Source organism: Dermacentor albipictus, chromosome 8 (assembly GCF_038994185.2).
Source record: "Dermacentor albipictus isolate Rhodes 1998 colony chromosome 8, USDA_Dalb.pri_finalv2, whole genome shotgun sequence".
Lineage (NCBI taxonomy): Eukaryota > Metazoa > Arthropoda > Arachnida > Ixodida > Ixodidae > Dermacentor > Dermacentor albipictus.
This window is the reverse complement of record NC_091828.1, coordinates 117299880-117319871: the sequence shown is the minus strand read 5'-3', so window position 1 is coordinate 117319871 and position 19992 is coordinate 117299880. Positions and strand designations below refer to the sequence as shown.

At 46.5% G+C, this 19992-nt stretch overlaps 1 protein-coding gene across 1 annotated transcript; it reads left to right on the top strand.

The window, feature by feature from the left end:
* Positions 1-3825: 3825 nt before the first annotated feature.
* LOC135910335 (uncharacterized) lies at positions 3826-19992 on the top strand. Its single transcript, XM_065442367.1, has 4 exons — positions 3826-3980; positions 5242-5553; positions 8631-8869; positions 19613-19992. The coding sequence occupies exons 1-4, from the start codon at positions 3897-3899 to the stop codon at positions 19878-19880; spliced, it is 903 nt and encodes a 300-aa protein (XP_065298439.1). The 5' UTR covers positions 3826-3896; the 3' UTR covers positions 19881-19992.

Here is a 19992-nt window from a genome sequence, read left to right as displayed (position 1 = left end):
ATAGCGTTGCCCTTACTGCGCACGCTCCCAATGTTATTGGGTTTGCTTGGATTACGTTCGCTATGATAACGTACGTTATTCGGCGAGTTTAACGTTCGCCATCTTTATGGACGATAAAATATAGCTTTGTCGAACAAGGTGGTACCCAGTGTTCCCGATTTAACGTGAATACACGTGATGGCTATGCTCTCACTCTCGCTGATCTCCACTAACTATTAAAATGAGCTTTCGCTTTCTCTAAACTCACCTGAAACGTTAGTTATGAACGCGTAGTGAAGCCATTATCTGAGATCGTTCTGCGATACCGGTGTACGCAGGACTAACGAGACACGTCCGCATAGCAACAACAGGGTTAAGGTGGCTAGTAACAGGATGGTTGCTAGTGGAATGGCTTGGCTTTGGTCGTTTTGACAGGAGGCACCAGATGTCACCCTGTCTTTTAACGCCTTCCTTAGGTTTGCGCTCATGTACGTTGACTGGAAGTACTGAAGGGGCGCACACCGTAAGGTCAAGCACAGGTGCTTGCGTTTTAACGTGCGTAAGGCCACAAACGCTATTCTAAACTGCCTAATATAGTATCATTTCAGTAAAGTCAGTGCGATTCATTATCAAGAAATCGGCGCGAATTTTTCAGTCAGCGGCGCCGTACATGCTACACATCATTGCGGGGTGCCTGACGTCTATCCACACTAATGCGACGATGGTTACGCCACATGTACAATACCATCTCACGGCCAATACTGGGGAAACATTTCCTGCCCTCCTGACGTAACGAGCGTGACTTATCCAACTTTTCCGGCCACTAAGTGACAATTCTGAAACACCGGACTATATCTGCACCTTTACATCACCCATCGATCTCGATGCCCCTGTCAACTCGGAGCGGACACATCTTAGTACGGGGCTCCCGGCTTGCGTTAGCATCGCAAGCTCGCATTACCGTTTCGGCTGCAGAAAAAATTCTAGAGACAGTTCTTGAGACCTGAAATCACGAATTATTCCAACTCCTGGGCGTGTATACCTTTAAAACTCTAACCTAAAACTAATAACTGCCTTTGCCAAACTTATTCTCGGGCTTTTGGATTAGTGCTAAGAAGAATAACTATAGGGGCAACATCACGGTTGCCAGAAAACTGCCAGTAGTAACAGCACTAGCGAATGCTATTGTACTAGGAAGAACCACATTATTACGTTCACATAATTACGCTGCTAGTGCTCCCATGCACTCAGACAATCCTTGTGGTGTCAAGTGTTCGCCTTATTACTTTTTTTATTTGTTACGTTCCCGTTACGGATGTTGCTTCTGGTAAGAGTCAAGAGTGAGGCACCTATCTAGGTAAATAATTTCTTTTTGAAACGTGTGCAGCTAAAGGAATCCAACCCAGGCGGCACATCATCTTGGACTAACCTTCGAAACACATTGGGCGTTCCCGGACAAATGAAGGCTTCATGCTGGCAGTGTGACTTTAATGGTGGTATTTGCATACTGATAGAGCAAAGTTGCAACGTAAACAATATTAGCGCTGACATGTAACGAAGGCACGAGCTGACACTGCATGGCTGACTTATAGAGCTGACAGCTTCTTGACTTGCCAACGTCGGTTATTCAGCTGGCCTAGAGGGGACAAAACTCTCCTCCTATTAATTAATGTTTACTTCCTATTTATTTTATTGCTTTACTGGTATGACTTCTTAAATTAAAAAAGGAAAACATGCTTACAGATCCAACTGCTGTGCACACAGAAATAAGGAATGAGAAATAGTTTGCCCAGTCAATGCTAGGCTGTGACAATGATGTACCAGCTCATTTGGACACAGGCTCACCTAAGGCTCACAGGCTCACCTAAGACTCACAGGCTCACCTAAGGCTGACAGGCTCACCTAAAACACGACCAAGCAAACAACACTAAGTTTTCCAGTGTGGAGACCGAGGATACCGTGTCCTACCGCTGTCAAGCAGTCGTGGGGATAGGGGTATCGAAGCGGTTATTAAGTTTCCATGGCTAGTGACGTGCCATGTGTAAGGCAATCAAGACGTCCGGGCGATGTCCAAGAGGTGATAAAAGGGTTTATTTAGAAATTTACAACATGAGAGTTTAAATGTACTAGCACGAGTTGTAGTACTAGTATGAGCATTAGTAGGAGCATATGTACGTGTCCGAGTACTAGTACGAGTACTACTACTCCGAATTGCTACATGAACCGTGCTACAACTGTTCATAAAATCCCGCCCATGGCGTCGCATCGTTCTGCCGGGCTCCACCTCCAATGTTGCACGTTCGTTTCCACGGAAGTCCTCGACGTTGGCCCCTTTTATCAATTAGCGGACATTCATGACGGTCCTCATGTCAGGGTCAGGTTCCTGTAGAGTGGTAGTCACCGTAACCATTGCTTCCACGAAGGGCGGTGGCTGTGGTCACCTCTGGGGAGTTCCTTTATTTGCCCACCACCATCAATGTTGAGTCCCGTCTACTCCAGACGGGCGCTCGCCTCGCCAGCCTTGGTTCGGTTAAATGGATTTAGTCACCAGCTTCCTGGTTCTGGAAACGTGACGATGCAGCGTGAAGGGCTTTTCGTTGCTGCACGCTTGCCGGTGGAGCAATAATCGTCGAGAAAGGATGCCTGGTATAACAATGCTAAACGCCAATCTTAGCACCAGACGCAGAAAAAAAGCAAAATAGACTTCAACCTCCTACCGACTTGCTACACTAAAAAGGCCACGTGAGGGTTCGGTACATAGGAGAGGGCCACTAAGTTCCCCATCGCACGTTTCTTTTTAGCCGTTCACTTTTTTCCCTGAAGCATTTACCCATTTCCACATCCTCAAGCCATTTCTCAAGACAGCCTGACCTGGGTATGCCGAGTCACAAAGCCTATCTATCCACTTGATACAAATTAAGAGGCCTCCGCAATGCTTTGCGGATAAGAAGAGGATAAGCCACATCTGAGCAAAACCTCGGATTACAAATTTAATCTACGGTTGGCTCTCTCGTAGTGGATATAATCACACTGGTATGACCACAACAAACGCCAAGCTCAAATTATACAAGCAGTTTTTGTATTATTGAGGATACTGCCACTGGTTCGTACCCGCAATGTGGGTATTTGCCATAGGCTTTCTTCAAGGCCTGCATCAACTTAAGTTGTCGTGGAAGATGCAATGTTGTTCTTTGGAACCATTTATACTCTAACGCACATGGTGAAAATATAGGCAGGGAGGCTGTACTTTCGCGGAAGTATTCTAAATGCATTGTCAAGCTGAGGCTACAGTTCAGGTAATACTCGTGAAAGAAGATGTGGCCAAAGATGAAAGTGCTGGCGGCCGAGGCCGTCGCTACAAAACTGTACTTCAATCTGACGTTCTTGCTCAGACTATCACCTATTCGTTTAACCTCGGAGTACAAATTCTGTGTAACTTGACAAATGGAGATAGTGTTCACTAGGTGACAAATGGAGATAGTGTTCACTAGGTTGCGCTGTCATGTACCATACTATTTTTTTACATCCACAGAGCTAATGAGGCAGCTACGCCTGCCCCTGAATGTTTCTGTACCGTGATTTATCATGAGATTGCTAATGGTGCGCGCGGACAGAAATGCATGCAGTGCTGCCGAAAAAGGAATTTCTATCGCCTGCCGATTGAAATACTAGCGTAAGGTCTTCTCATTTTCATTTTTTTCTGCCTCATTTTCCGTGGATTGAAGGTTTTCTGCTATTCATCGTTTAATTTATTGAGCCTTAAAGTCTAGTCACTTATTGCGGATCTCAATGTTCGACTTGATTCTTCTGCAATTTTCCTTAATGGGTATGGGCCATAGTATGATGTTCTGGTCATCATCAAGATTGCAACAGCATTGACAAACCACCACTGTAATATTAGCACTAAACGTAAAAGGATGGAACAGTACAGCCGACGTTACGAACGTCTGCTGGACTCTGTGGTCCTCCGTCGCCGCAGAAGACGGAGGCGTGCTGCTCAGGTGAGAGATCGACATATTTTCGGTTATGGTGGTGGTAGCACTACAGCACGTGGGATGAGCCTCACAGGCTTGGCAGGCAGTTGTTCCTCCAGAGCATATGATTAGTTGTTCATGGACAAGCGGCGATCATATCGAAGAGCAAGTTGGCGTTGGCACGGCCTGTACCACCAGCTTATTGGATGATCTGCCATTGCGGCCATGTACAAACTGTGGAAACCACTAACATACACGTGACCACCATCTGAATGTACTAATTCGTGCTGGAACGAGAGAACTGCACCTGCAATTATTGCCTAATGGTTATTGAAAGTGGCGATGTGAGCTCGTTCATTGTTCATATTGAAACGGACGAGTTGCAATGCACTCAGGGAATAGGGACACAACAAGGCACAAAATTAATACGCACACATAGCAGTGTAGTGCTACGGGTGTGTCTGTTCCTTTGTGCCTCCTCGTGTCCTTCTTACCGGTCCGCACTACGACTTGGTCATTTCTATTGATCATCGGGCTGCTGTATCGGTGAGCTTAGGTTGGAATTCAAGAGATGGACGCGCTTGATTTATTTAAGTGAATTCAAATTTACCAAATGAGAACGCAACCGACAGATGTCGGCAAATCCACGGAATGAAAAGCAAAGAAAGCTCTTTAATAAAACATGGTATAGGAGTGATTATGAGCTTTGGTTCAGCGTGCTTGTACATGAAAAAGTTGACAAGAAATTGTACTCGTAGCTTCGCGTTAAGTCTTTGTAACACTTTGTCTAAGTAGATGCTGCAAATGCAACGACTCGACATGCTTTCTGAAATAGCATCAGACTGGGGCCGAATAGCAAATAAGGCAACATAATTTCGCAGGCCAAACTTATGCATGTGTGGTCTTTAGGCTCAGGGGATTAGCGAATCTAACAAAAAAAATTGACGCACTACAAAACAAAGAAATAAGCGAGTTTTCCTCACTCTAGAAACATCTTGGTATAAAATTTGGGGCTGAGACAGCGTATACTACAAAACAACCCCCGAGATTTGCAGAAAGATAATCGCGTCTTTTATTTACCTTTTACATCGTGATATAAGAGCTCCAACTAAAGTTGTCTCACTAAGCAGTTTCCTGTATATTGTACTCTATCTGCAGCGAAAGAAAGCGCACTGTGCCAGATCCGCCTATTTTATCTGAAAACGACGTGCGCAACCCGATTTTCGAAATTCCAAGAAGCCCTTGGTGATGCCCAGTTGAGTAGCACCAACCACGGTTCTCTTTTCAGGTACTGCAGAGTCTCCGCCGCTTCACCGAAGCTGATGGCGTGGTGGCACTGGCGTCACTAAAGTGCGATGCCCCCAAGCTTGTACAACTCGAAGATTTCCTGGACGAGCTGGCACTGGTGTTGCACAACTACTTGTTCAGCAGCAATGAGCACGTGGTTCGCGTCGCCCTGGACGTGGTACGCAGCGCCGTGGCGAGGCGCTGCCGTCGCCTTAAGCCTTGCAACCTAGAGCACCTTCTCGCCTCACTGCTGCGCACCCTGGTTTCTGCCTCGTCTTCCACCGTATTCTTTATGGCACGCATGACTATTCAGGTACGATAACACCCTGAACGATGGTTTACTGGCTATGACGCTTTGCTGCTGATGACTAGGAGGTGGATCCAATTCCAGGCTGCGGAGACCTCAGTTTGGTAGGGGCACACTGCAAGAATACTGGCGTACTTGGTTCATAGTAACAAATCCAACGAGGGTAAAACTCTGCTGGATCTATTCACTATGGCGTCTGTCGTAGCCCAAATTTTGCTGAGGGGTTGCATAGATGAGATCTAATACCACACAAATCAATAAGTCAACCATTGAATCATATTTAGTAATGGTGCAGCCGAAAAGAATTTTGGAGGAGCATCAATAGCGTTTTATTTACGGGTTATAGGAAAGGTATTACTCACGTAGGTCACCATGACTGTTAACATTCTACACTCTGGGTGGTTGTAAAGAAGGCTATTCACACCTTAAAAATTCACTTCATCATCACGTCACTAAGAATATGTTCACCAGCATGTTGAGCCCTTGGGGCTACCGCTTCACTTCTTGCTAACGTGCCGAATAGACCTCTTCCTAGTCAAAATAAAGGTTGTACCGTAGCATATGAAATAAATAATTAAATATTGTATTGCCGATGTCATAGTCCTGGTCAGCAACACTGTGGGCACGTTGCTGATTTGTTGAGGACTTTATTAGAGAAAGTGTAACAGTAGGTGGAAGACTCCTATGCAGTAGATAAAGGTGGTGTTGAATGATCTGTCAAGCGAAAAATAATTTCTGATCGGCAGTCAGCCTTTAGAGTGCATGTATGCAGCAGTAAGGTTATCTAGGTCAATTACTCACAGGGAACTTTGTTCATAATTTGGAAAGTGGAGAATAATGAAAATGGATCGAAGCACGCAGGGCCACCATTACTAATTATGACTGGGAGCTCAGCGCAGTCATTGAATACGATAGCCTACAGTCATTCCATTCTTCCAGTACTATCGTATGGAGCAGAAACTTCGAGGTTAGCGATGAAACGTGTGAGCAAGTGGAGGACCGCTCAAACAAGCGAGGGAATAAAAAATGTTGGGCCTAACGTTAAGAGGCACGAAGGCAGCGGTGTGGCTCAGAGAGAAAACGGGGGCAGTTGTAGTGGAAATTAAGAGAAAAAACATGGAGCTGTGCAGGCCACGTAATTCGTAGGGCAGATAATCGGTGGTCCATTAGAAGTATAGATTTGGTGCTAAGTGAAAATAAACACTGTCCAGGCCGGCAGACATTCAAGCAAGGTAATGAAATAAGGAAATGTGCAGGCATAACTTGGGATATCAGCTAGCGCCGCTCACGAGCAAGAGATCGCTGCAGAAGGAGAGGCCTTCCTCCTGCAGTGAGCATAATCGTAGACTGATGACGTTTTACAACATCCAAAATTCGCCCGGAGTTTTAACTCACTGTTGCTCTTGAGCCGCAGTTCACTTCTTACTGCGAGTACGCATTCGCATGTTAACAGCACGGTGTCTGTCGCCGCGTGGATACCACAACATCCACCTTGTTCTCGTACTATATAAGTAGTGAGAGCTCTGAACAAAGTGCAACATCAACGATTTAAACAGATCTAAGCCGAAAGCAGCCAGACTGTTGATCCATTATGTGCTTCCTGTATGGTGCTGTACAGGATTTTGACGCACACTTCAACGTGTGTTCTTATGAGGCTGGTAATTTCAATGTTGGCGCTGGTAATTCTGGTGGTGTTAACTGGTTAGCCTTCAATTCTATGAGGTGCCACTTGGGCTATGAGAGACAACGTAGTTAGGCGCTGCGCGCCCTGGTGACATCAACCTATAACTTCTTACCAGTATACAAACTTGAAATGTACGCGACTTTGTGTATATCGTCTCTATCGGATTACGGAAGCTTGAACGTGCCAAACCAACTGTCCATTTGGCACGAGATATTCTCGTGTTTTATTAGTTGAAGAGAAGCCAAGAAGAAGCAGTGGACGCTGGTACGACGTCAAAGTGTGATAGCCAGCTAGTCTTGCATGTAGGAATATTTCTAGCAAACTTTTCTGCAATAAACTTAGCTAGGCCAAGTTCCAACTAGGCCGACTCACATTTAAACTTAGCAATGTCAGTGGACGCGGCTTCTTTTGGCATTTGTCTTTTGTGGCTCCTTCCACTGCTTTTCATGTCTTTGACGGGGATACTGTTCGAAGGGAGCGCGCATCTCGTTGTCGTTTGGCGCTGGAAAACATCGCTGACTAGCACCACAGGCAGTACCGGTTGCGGAGGAAGCGAATATTCAGCCTATGCGTGGCATTATACCTGAACCTGTAACCATGTTCATCACGAACACACCATACCGACGGACATGCGTGGGCTGCTGGCCTTGTCTTGAGGCCAAGTGAACTATGTGTTTGCAGCTTTCTATTTTCATTTGCCGTAATTAGTATCTGATTAAAGACATTTCGTCACTTCGTATTATGCTGGTGGTTGTGGTGGTTGTGTTGCCCTTAAAGGCGGTGCTAGACTCGAAGACTTGCTGGGCAATAGTTCCACTGAGCACCTTTCCCTGCGCCAAATCTGCCACCATGTGTCCACCAGTCATCTGCCTCAGAGAAATGAGAGAATAATGCGTGACACACACTTCCACTGCCATTCTTCTGTCAGGGGCGCAGTCAACATGCCAGCGTGGTTGCGATTGCCGGCGCTGTAGCAGACGCCTAGAAAAGGAAGCTGCCAAATAGGGGTGTGCAGTGATTTGCCGTAAAAACATAGCCTCAGCTACAGACCCGTGATGTGCTATCAGTTGAACGTGCTCCTTTAATTTCTTGTCCTTTAATGCGAGTTTTTCTTCCCCCTTGCTCTCATACGACACCGTAAACGTAATGCACTGCCATTTCGGATGCACGCTTATCTTAGCGTAAGAATTTTCTGGCCATGAAAACATGTACGAACCGCGCAGCTTAGTGAATTCCGCCCCTCATTCAGTTTTCTTTGCTGTCGAGAAGTTCGCCTCAGCTTTCATATCAGACGATGGCGTGTCCGTATACTAATAGGTGGTAAAAATGTTTTGTTATTAGACGTCCAGCAGTACAGCTTTGCTTGTTCGTACGACTTGGAACTCGTCCCCAAACGTAGGACATGCTTCGAGCCGAACCAGAACTTGCCTCGGCGGCGCTCTCCAAGATTCTGGAGCACTGCGAGGCGCGGCAGGCAATCGAGATTTACATGCAACTCATCGCGTACGTGCTCGTCTCGGAGGACATTCTGCTCTCGGTGCTCGACCGGCTGGTGGCCATCACAATACGGGACCTGACGCGTGACAGCATGGCGCACAGGTTCTGCGCGTTCGAGGCCATCTACTCGCTTCACTACAGGTAAGGCACTATATTGCTTACTTGGCAGTAGCACCACTGCTGGTTGTTGGTCACGTACAAAACTATGTCGGTGATACAGCGTTTCTGGAACACTGACTGTGCAAAACCCTGTGTCCTGAGCAAAAGTCCCTGGTGTTTTATGGGAAACAATGTACCGAGTCTTTCGCGTATATGGGGCGAGTAAGAGAAACTATAACGACAAATATGTCTAACCGTACAAGCATTACATGAAGAAATGTAACTCACAATCGTGTTTGCTAAGCCTGTGGAAAAGACAGGGCACGCGATATATTGGGACGGGGGTGAGAGGGGGTTACAACGAGAAATTTACCTGTATCTGGAATCACTTGTCAATCTATATAAACCTATCGTCTTCACCAGGACGATATCCAATCCCTACAGAACTAAGTCCTAAATCACTTGGATGCCTACTAAATATATATAATTAGCTGTACGTGAAACCGGCCACATTCTGAAGAATTGTTCCGAGTTGAAACCAGAATGTCATGAAGTTCTTGTTTTTACTTTGGTTCTGACCCACTTCTTCACTCCAAGAACTATGTCATAGCGACACGGACTGTCTAAAAATGCGAATGGTACAGAGTTCCTAAAAGAATTGGGCTTCTCGCTGGTGAATCGATAACCACAGTTCTCCTTCTACTACGGAAGACTGCCTCATTAGGCTAGTAAATTACTGCGTGAATGCGAAAAAAGGATACAGTATACACAAAATACACATAAAAGTAGTTTACACACAAGACTCGAAAGAAATCGGTTGCACTCACGTGCGTGACCTTGTCGAAAGAGTATGCTATTAGGCGATGTCGAAGTAAATCCCTGTGTCAGCGACACATCTATATTGCTGTTCACTTATAGGATATGCTTTTCTACAGTGGCCTCAAGCTGCGATATACTGTCGCGTGTTCATATAAATTCCTTTAGGCACGCATGAGTTATTTTCCTTGAACTGCAGGTGTAGCAGATCCTTGTAACAGTTTAGTACATTGAATTCGTGCGCTTGGCTCGTGCTCTTTCTCTATGCCATCGTGTGTGCTGTCCTCTTTTTTTGCTATTTGCACATGAATTCCTCAACATAATTGTGAAACCATTAGAGCCTCAAGACATTTTTCTGAGTGCGTGGTTAAGATATTAACAATAAGAGAATCATAAATGCGGTCTCGAGGAACGAAAAAATTTGTCCGCGAACAAACAGCAAGGTGACGACTCTCGATTTGTTTGAACACAACTACCAAGAAAGCTGAAATCAAGAAAAAGAAATGGGGGCATGGGCAGGACATGTAATGAGGAGGGAAGATAGGCGATGGTCATTAAGGGTTACGGACTGGATTCCAAAGGAAGGGAAGCGTAGCAGGGGGCGGCAGAAAGTTAGGTGGGCGGATGAAATTAAGAAGTTTGCAGGGACGACATGGCCGCAATTAGTACATGACCGGGGTTGTAGGAGAACTATGGGAGAGGCCTTTGCCCTGCAGTGGGCGTAACCAGACTGATGATGATGATGATGCCCAAAGGTGAATCGAAGGTCGCCTAGTTTGGGATGGCTTTCCAAGCCTGTTCACCCCGTTTTCATGGTTGCCAGTCGGCGGTTGATGGTCGATGGTCGGACTTGCGATGCAAAGACGCCGATGGAAAAGGCACGTGCTCTCTCACATGTGCGTCGCGGGGCGCTTTCGTCCTCCTACGAGAACTAGCTCTTAGAGCTGCATGTGCTCTTGCATGTGCTCTTGCGCGTGCGCGTAGGGTTAGCCTTTATCATCTCCCACCGCTCTACGCTCATGTGGAAGCCGCAGTAATGGGTGCCGGTAGGACAAGACCATGGCACTCGCGCCCCTCAAGACACGACCATACGTTGAATCGTCTTCTTAAGCTACCGCCAGGGCTGTGCTTCTTAACAGCTTTATCATGTGCGATATTGTGCAAAGAAGTTCCCAGTGCTACCGTAAAATTTCCGAGAGCACCCATCTCACGAGGAACGTTGAAGTTGTTGCAATTGGTATTAAAGCAATGTAGCGGCAGGACATACTCCCGCCGCAGGTACGCGTTTTGCAGGAGCCTTGCATTCAGCTGGATTCATTTTTCACGCAGCCCACTCAACACGCTGCGTCATTCAGTGGCCCTTCCACAAAGTCTGCACGAGGCGCGAATGTGAATGTAGAACTGCATTCAGACACGCGTGTCGGTATCTGCATGCGTGGGCGCAATCCCACCCAAGCAGCGAGAAAAAAATAGGATGATATTTTTGCCATTGAGCAGTGGCACGTACTAAGTGTCATATAGTTGCCCAGATTGCTATCATCGAGGTTCAGCGGCACATCCCGTGTGGTACATAACTGTCACAAGTTCTCATTAAAGAGACTTATTGAAGAGTGGTGCATACTCAATCACACATGCCGAGTGCTCTAAGTCGATGTCAACATCGTCATCATCATCATCATCATCATGAGCCTATATTGTGTCCACTGCAGGACGAAGGCCTCTCCCTGCAATCTCCAATTGTCCCTTCCTTCGCCAACTGATTGCGATTTGTACCGAGTCGAAGTAAAATATGCAATATAATACTTTCTCGGTAACCCACGTCAGCGTGAAAAATGTTGGCTGAAGTGTGCCACTTAGGTACACATGCCACATATTTACTGGCCCAAGTTGGTCCAACATTTGACTTCGAAACCAATTCCCTCAGCACACTAGACTGACGCTCTAACAATTCCACCATGAACTGCCCAGCTAACCAGGTTGGTGGGATTATGGTTAGAGACATAGGCAATACACAGCCTCCGGATGCAACATGAAATTCCCAAATGAATACTAGTCGCATTGGTATTTTTACGTAGAAGTACATTAGAGAAACAATTTTACATGGTGTATTTGCAAATGTAGCAAGAGCTGGCATACATGGAAGTAAGCCAGCGTCAAGAAAAGCAGGTCGTTGTCATCAGATATGGCAATCGCCACTTGTGTGTACGTCTCACTAAATTCTAGAGTATACATTGTTTTCGGTCATGCTACTAGAAGCCTGTAACCTGACCCCCGGCGGTAGAAACACACGCCCAGCGCGACTAAGGACTACAGTAGAGGAAGGGTGGTAATGCTTCAGTCTGAAAACATGGACGATCTCGCTGGACCAGGGTACAGATGACATAGTGGGACTGGTGGACAGTCTTTTACGTGACGTCAGTCACTTGTCGAAGAATCCGGTCTGGACTCGTGTAGCGAGGAAGGAGATTTTCATAAAGGCCCACACGTCGGGAGGGAGTCCAATGTAGCTCGTGGCCATCCGGAGCAAAACGTTTGTCGCGGTGTCGCTGGTCGTAAAGCACTTCCGATTGTCTTGGGAAGCAGCAAGTCTACTACAGGCTACCTACCACGCGTAATCAGCCCGGGAAATGTATTTCCATGCAAATTCACTAGTCGAAGTTGTTCGATTAGTGGATATGCACGCTGTTCACTTGCAAGCTATATTTTTCTGATAGTCGCCTTATCATACAATATACCATCGTGTGCTCAAATAAAACTGTATATATGCACATGAGTTTCCTTTACTTACAGATGTAACAGTTTCCTTTTTTTACATTTTAGCAAAATGAACTGGTGAGCTGTTTCTATGTGCCAGTGTCTGTTCAGTCCTTTTTTTAATTACTAGCACATGAATTCCTTAACATATTTGTCAACAAATTAGAGCCTGAAGGCATCCTTCTGAGTGCATGTTAACGGTAGCAGCAATATGAAAGAGAATAAAAACTGCAGGCTCGACGTGTGCAGAAATTTTCCCCGAACTGAACGCCGCACTCAGCGGGCTAGGCCAAAACAAGAGAAGCGACGGTGCAGCCTGTTATGTGGGCGAGTGACACCAAAATGGTCAGCGGTTCGTTTCCTTTTACCTCTCGCAATACTTCCCGCGCGAGGCACATAATTATTTCATGAACTCTGCGCCGTGAAGGGCACTCCCGATTTGCACCATGTTAAAACGCATCCGGGAACCCTGACTGATTTGTTATTTACGTCGCGGCATCTAGCTAGCACAAAGCAAAGCCCGCATGCGTAGACGTTGTTGCTTTCCTACTGTATACAGCGGTTATGAACCGCTGCACATTCATGCGGCTGGCTGCGTGCTTTAGAATCACCATTAACACGCCTAACAACTTTCAATAATTATTCACACTATTCTACTTGATGTGCGTTAGAATGTGTAAGCACACTCTCGTTAAGACGAACTGGAAGGGTCTGTAAAAATCTCTTCTTCACGTGAAGAATGGGGCTGGCAGATACGGTAGCACACTGTAGTATAAAGGTGATAAACAGGGAAGAGGTCCCCAAGAAAGGTTCGCCAACAATTCAATAGGAGGACCTATCTTCGTCAAAGACGGCCTCGTCATCCCCGGCAGTTTAGATTTAAGCCGTTAGTAGAGTGACATCACGTGCAGTAATTGTCGGTGGCGGCTGGCTGTAAAGTGAGCGACTTCTAAAAGAAAGGAAAAATAGAAACATGCACAATAGCGTTTTCCCCGTACAAAAAAAAATATTGACAAGGCATTGCACTTTTATTGGTCAATGTTCAGTATTACATTGAGGAATTGTGGAAATTTTGTTGGAGAACTGTTGGGCTCCTTGTTGAGTGGTTTTGAATATTGGCCACTGAAATTTAATTGAAACACCATTGGGCGTCTCAATGTTGAATAATTGTTAAGTTACCATTGAAATTCCATTGCGTTTAGACGGCTCGTTGTGTTCATATTGTTGAATGGTTGTTGGGTTACCATTGGTATTGCATGGAACTGGAGTTGTGCTAGTTCTGTTGACCTGTTGTTGAGGTATTGTTGTCACAGCACTGAAAAGTACGTTGTGGCCCAGTTAAGATGGCATTGAGATTTCACAAGTGGCCATTGAAATATGATTGACATTTTGTTGGACTAGTGCATTTTTATTCATACATTGAAATTGCTTTGATATTCAGACTTGCATGCCCCGGTGCGTGCTCATAACTTTCACAAACAAAAGCAAAGGAGAGACTGATCAATTTGAAGTAACTTTATTTACACTAAAGATGCATGCCCATGAAACATTATTACAGTACATAAGGCACCACTACATCGAACCTGGAGACATAGGCTAGTACTTACAGCACTCTTAACAGTGTAAATACATCTGAAAAAACCTATAGATATGAATTAAATCAGAACTATCATTGTGGTCTTCCCTTGCGACTTAACTTTATGACTAGAAGGCAAAGCGACTCAAAAGGCAGGGCTTAAGCATACCCTTTTAACAGCCAACTTTGAACACATGAACACTTGAAGCTGCTTGCGTGTGAACACACACAACACATCTGAATACGTTACATTAAAATGTTTAGAAACCAATGACCTCAATTGCGCAGGTAAAATGTTATTAAAGTGCTACCAGAATTTTATTCCATAAACATGCGAGAAGGGAATGCGGACAGAAAATGAGATTGCGCGGATTCAGAATCTGCCACACACTGCGCATAACTACGCACAAAATAGAAGTGCACACTATACTGGCAAGTAAAAATTTGCCACTCTTTACGAGTGCTGTCTAGAAAAGGAAGAAATGGGTCACTACGGTAAATGTTAGCTAAGACACGCACAGCGATGTTTCACAGCGGGGAGAAATATTCCCGGCTCTCTCGCAGAACCAAAGACCACGCGACAGTGCATAGCCAACACCAAGTAGATATCGAATCTTTGGGTAGAAGTCCAGCAGCATGAATGACCTTAAGATACGCCGAGAGCGATGCGAGCGTGAGCGTGCCTATACGAGTGAGAACTTGCACTGCTTCTTTGAAGCTAGCCGCTCCGGCGTGTCTCCGATCATCCCACGCGATTTGTGTGCAGAACGTCACGTACACGCCCTTGCGCGTTTTGCGCGGTAGCGTCTGCGCAGTGAGCTAGCTTCAGGCACGCGTAATTGTTCACCGCGCAAACGGTGCTCGAGGCGACAACGCGCCGAGTGGCGCTCCTTTCGCTTCTGCAAGCAACGCACATTCGGATCGGCCCAGCCCACGGAGGCAGGAGAGAACGGGGGCATGTTTCGGTTATCGCCTATTAAAATTGTACAGTACGCCTTGAACAGAAACGCGGCGTGCTAGATAAAGATGCTTACTGCGGTAGTTTTGGCGGTGATAAGGGATAAGGTGAGCCCGTCGGCGTCTGTGTTCTTTGCCGACGTCGTCACCACACCTCTGTTCATTTGCGCTGTGTATCCGTTTACAGTCACCGCGCGGAAGCTGCGACTTATCGGTTGGCCGTTGTCCGCAAATCCCAAAGAGGTGAAATATATTTTGCGGTGCGCCGCATCATTAGGCGCAACCTAAATCGAGGCGCGCTTGACCGCTACGGCACGAAAGGTGATCACACTAACCGTATGGTATACGATGAGCCACTACGGATTAAAAAAAAAATTATGTCGTACGCGCGAAACCAATGATCTGATTATGAGGGAGATCGTAGTTGGGAACTCCGTATTAATTTTGACTTCATGGAAATTTTTGCGTCCATACAATGCACAATGCACGAGCGTTTTTGTATTCCGCTTATTAGGAATGCGGCCGCTGCAGGGATCGTATCCACGACCTCGAGCCCCAAATTGCCACGGCGGCCGCCATAGTTACGAAATGCGTAAGCGTGACGTGCAACACCGCCTTCCGGTACGAGTGTGGTACAAACGTAGCCCAGCTGCACACCTGCTGCACAATTATTTGTCGCGGTTCTCCTACGCTCGTAGTGTCTGCCTAAATACCTTGAAAGGTAGCGCGCCTCTCACGTATCGCAACGCGATAACAAGTGCTTAGACGGCTCACGTGAGCCCCTATGAAAGATGGCGTGGCCACTGTACAAAATTATCACTGCTCAGAGAAACTGATCCTTATGTTCCAATTGTGCTCTCTCATACAAATTAAGGAAAGGTCATTAGGCAGGAACAAATGAAGCAATGCAATTTTACGCACGTGGGGCGCCGCTGCCTCTTCGCCCACTATTGTTTCAAACGAAGTGACGGTGGCAGCGAGCGTTAGTACCACACGCTTTGGCTCCGGGGCATACGGTTTGCTTGAAGAAAGTGAGCGGTGTGCTTAACGTCTCACGCTTGTCAATGTCGTAATAGAAAAAAAAGGCTACGTGCCCGAGAAAAAGAGATTACTTACCTATCTGCAGAAGCTCGGCTGCGATTCTTTCGAGGTGCCTTCTCTTCAACAGGTATCATGACCTCTGCCGCGCAACTCATCAAAACAGCCAGGCTCGCACATCAGTCGAGACTAGTAGCTGAGTCAGCCAACGACTTCAACAGATAAACGTCCCACTTATCGTCGTTAAAGCATTTCACTAAAATGTGCGTCATATGATGCCCGAAAAGAAAAAATACCTTCATCGAAAAGCACGAAACGTTAACCACCACACAAGGCAACCAACTAACTGAGTCCGCAAGCTGTTCACAGCTTCACTATCGTATGGAGTTATAAAAACATTTCAAACACAAAATAACCGCACGGAAAAACGACTAATTAATTATAATAATTTTTCACCCACTAACCTTCATAAAGTTTCAAGAAGAACCTAATTTGTAGCGTAAACAAGAAATTCTACGACCAAAATATGCGGCTGCGAAACTAGCGGTAACGATGTGCACTGTTGCAAAAGTGTACTCAAAATGAAGCTACAATGGTTGCGACCACGTACGAACACACACACACACACAACCGAACGCTACCTTGACGTTTGTAGCGCCACCTAGGAATAAAAATTACTACTAATTGTATTCTTTTTACAAAAGTAGCGCTACTGGAATAGTTTATAGCATCTTTACAGATGACGAGGTGACAAGTAAGGTGTGATAAGAGTCCGTTACCTTTATTTCTTTCATTTCCCTTCGGTGTTCTTCTATTTAACTGAACATACGGGACCTGTCCTGCAGGCTTGGGAGAAGACGACAGTTCGGCGAGGCTCAAATTAATCGCATGCTTCTTGTAAGGCGAGAGTCGGGAGCAACCGCAGGTACAGCGATTAGCTGCGATACTGTTGCGGCTGTTTCTGAATCAGAAGCTCTTTGAAGTCAATGGTTACAGCGGCTGCGCGCTGCGATTTCAAAGTGTGTTCGTTGTTTTATTTCTAGTACCACGGCCGTTGGATAAAAATAGCTATATTTACTTTCCGGACAGAGGGTGCGTCGCAGGAAATTGGAAGATGTATCACGTGTATGTTTGCAGCACGTGCGCCGCTTGCATCCTACGGTTCCCACAGCGCGTCGGATGCTCGAAGGTAGCGTCGTCGCGTGTCGGCGCCTGTCTTATCGCCGGCCGCGCCCCCAGTCTACTTTTGGGGAACTCCACATGCGCGTAGTCACCGTGTTTGCGAGTGAAGAGTGACCTTCGTATTTTTCCGCTCCCCGAAACGTGCTCATTTTGGATCGTACCAATTGCCATGTCGTCTAGTGTACGTTAAAACGACGATGGGGTTTGTACACCGGCGAGGAAATAAATCGTTATGAATTTGGGCGGTCATGAAGCTAGTCTAACGCTGCAGTTTTTAGAGAGAGAAAACGGCTACGAAAGTGGGGCGGTCCGGGAGATAGGCGCTTGAAAGCGCCAGCTTTAGCGACAGTACGAGGAAGTGGCACGCTGCGCACGCGCCAAGCATTTCAGAACTTACTGGCTGTCGAACGAGAGGAGCATGCCCGCGTTCGTGGCCTAATGGTTAGAGCACCGGGAAAAGTACCTGGCCACAAAAAACACAACAGTATACACAGATGCTGCAGTATACGCCAAGCAAAGAGGCACAAACATAGTAAAGACAGCTGCGATAGTAATAAGCCAGGACTACAAAGAGATCAGCAGCGCATCAATGAAGGACTGCTCGGTAACGGAAGCTGAGGAAATAGCCGTAGCTCTAGCGGCAGTGGAGGGCTACCGATCCGAAAGGTCCTTAACAATACTCACCGACTCGCAAACTACGTGTCGGAATTACATGAACGGCAGAATAGGACGCAGAGCGCTTCACATCCTCCGCTCGTGCAGGGCTAACAACAAAGTCAGGCATACAATTTTCTGGGTACCGGGACACGCTGGAATAGAAGGGAACCTAAGGGCGGACAAGGCAGCTCGAGAGCACACAAACCGAGCGACCACAAGCACCGACCCTGAGGAACCCATACCAGTCAACCCAAGCTACTCAGACATATTGAATTACTATAAGGGGGTCCGAATCAAATACCCTCCACCCCACAACAGCCTAAATCAGCATGAAGCAACCTCTTGGAGGAGGCTGCAAACAGGAACATATCCAAACCTAAACACACTAAGCAAGATGTTTCACACCCAATATAGAGACATTTGCCCCTGGTGCGGCGCCAAGCCCACCTTATATCACGTTACATGGGAATGCGTTCAGAATCAGCAATTCCTTCAAATAAAAGACCCGAGTGCGGAGAAGTGGGAGAGGGTGCTCTGCAGCAGCGACCCGAAAGTCCAGCATGGACTAGTAAGGCACGTTCGCCGAGTAGCCACCCTCAGTGGTGCCCTGGAATAGGGGCGTCGACCCTGCGCAGATGGGGAAGAATACCGTGAAGACGGCCGACCGCATCTGCCACCGGTAATTTCTACACCATTAGAGCAAATAAAGTTTTTCCTCCTCCTCCTTAGAGCACCGGGCTCAACGGCCGACGTTCAATGCCACCCCATCGGTCACACTTTATTTTCTTTTTGTGAAAACGAGGTGAAAGAAGAACCTACCTGCCGCAAAGCGACAGCAATGAGGTTGGAACGCTTCGCATTAAATTTTTGGAATGTCTTCATATGCGAGTCCTAATTATTTATACTGGACTCAACTGCTACACATCAAAAAAACAACTACAAAAATCTACACAAATTACCCAATTAATTGTTTATTGAGAACACTCAACGGTAATATTGTTGTGCAAATGTTGAGTGAACTCAATTGCTTTAGAAAATTTGTTGAAATCCGTTGTTTCAACAATTCCCCAACAATATATCAATGGTTAATCAACAGACATTTTTTGTACGGGCGATCGCTTGCTCGCTGGTCCCGCTGGCCCGTAAATCCACTGAGATATAAATCTCTAATAACCTCTCGCTCAGCCGACAAGCAGGAGTCAACGGCAGCTGTTGGAAGTTTGGGTTACTAACGCTATCTGTTCGTCTTAAGTGGATTTTTTTCTGCGTGAGCTATATGGGAAACCAAGCAAATTTTCACATAGCGTTCCTTATAACTAAAATTCGGCGGAACTGGGTTCGTCTTAACAGGCGTCGACCGAATCTCGTTATACCACATCAATATAACATTAGGAGTGTACGTAAAGTCACATGAACACATGAATTCTGGAACAGGGGGAGCACTTCACACCTTACGCGTAGGTTGTGAGTTGGGCCTACACCACCGGCAAAAGATTTTGTGATAATAGCTATGCCATGGATTGTGTCATGCTATCATTCTGCCATACATATAAAAGAAAATGGTAATGCTCCGTGTGTCTTCCTATAGCCGCTTCATTGTCTGTTGGTTTCGTAAAACCTACACTTTGCCCTGCCGAGTGTCAGCATTGAGCTCCTACAATACAGGTGGTGACCTTGCTGGGCTTCATTGTCTGTTGGTTTCGTAAAACCTACACTTTGCCCTGCCGAGTGTCAGCATTGAGCTCCTACAATACCGGTGGTGACATTGCTGTCATCATGGCGGGATGCGGCTGCTACGATTGCAGGTACCTGAGTAGGCACGACCTCTTGACCTACGCTGAGCACGTTACGCTTCCAAAGGCACTGGTCGAGGCCCTGCGAAGGCGGCTGGCCCGCCGCTACGTGCCGCCCCTCAAGGCAGACACGCTCAGACCGGAGATGATGGCTGACGCTGACTTCGCGTGGATCGCGCATGGTCCGCAGCCATCGAGGACGTCGCCTCAGGCTGAGGACGAAGGCGGCGAGAGAGATGTCCGCTTTCGGCTTGGCAGCCCGCCTCCACCCACCTTTTAGCTTTCGGAGGACTGAATTTGAAAATTTTGTCTCAATAATGGAATACACTGGACATTTAGCTAAGTCACTTTCATTCCGTGACAGGGTTAAAAATAATAAGTTGTGATTTCTA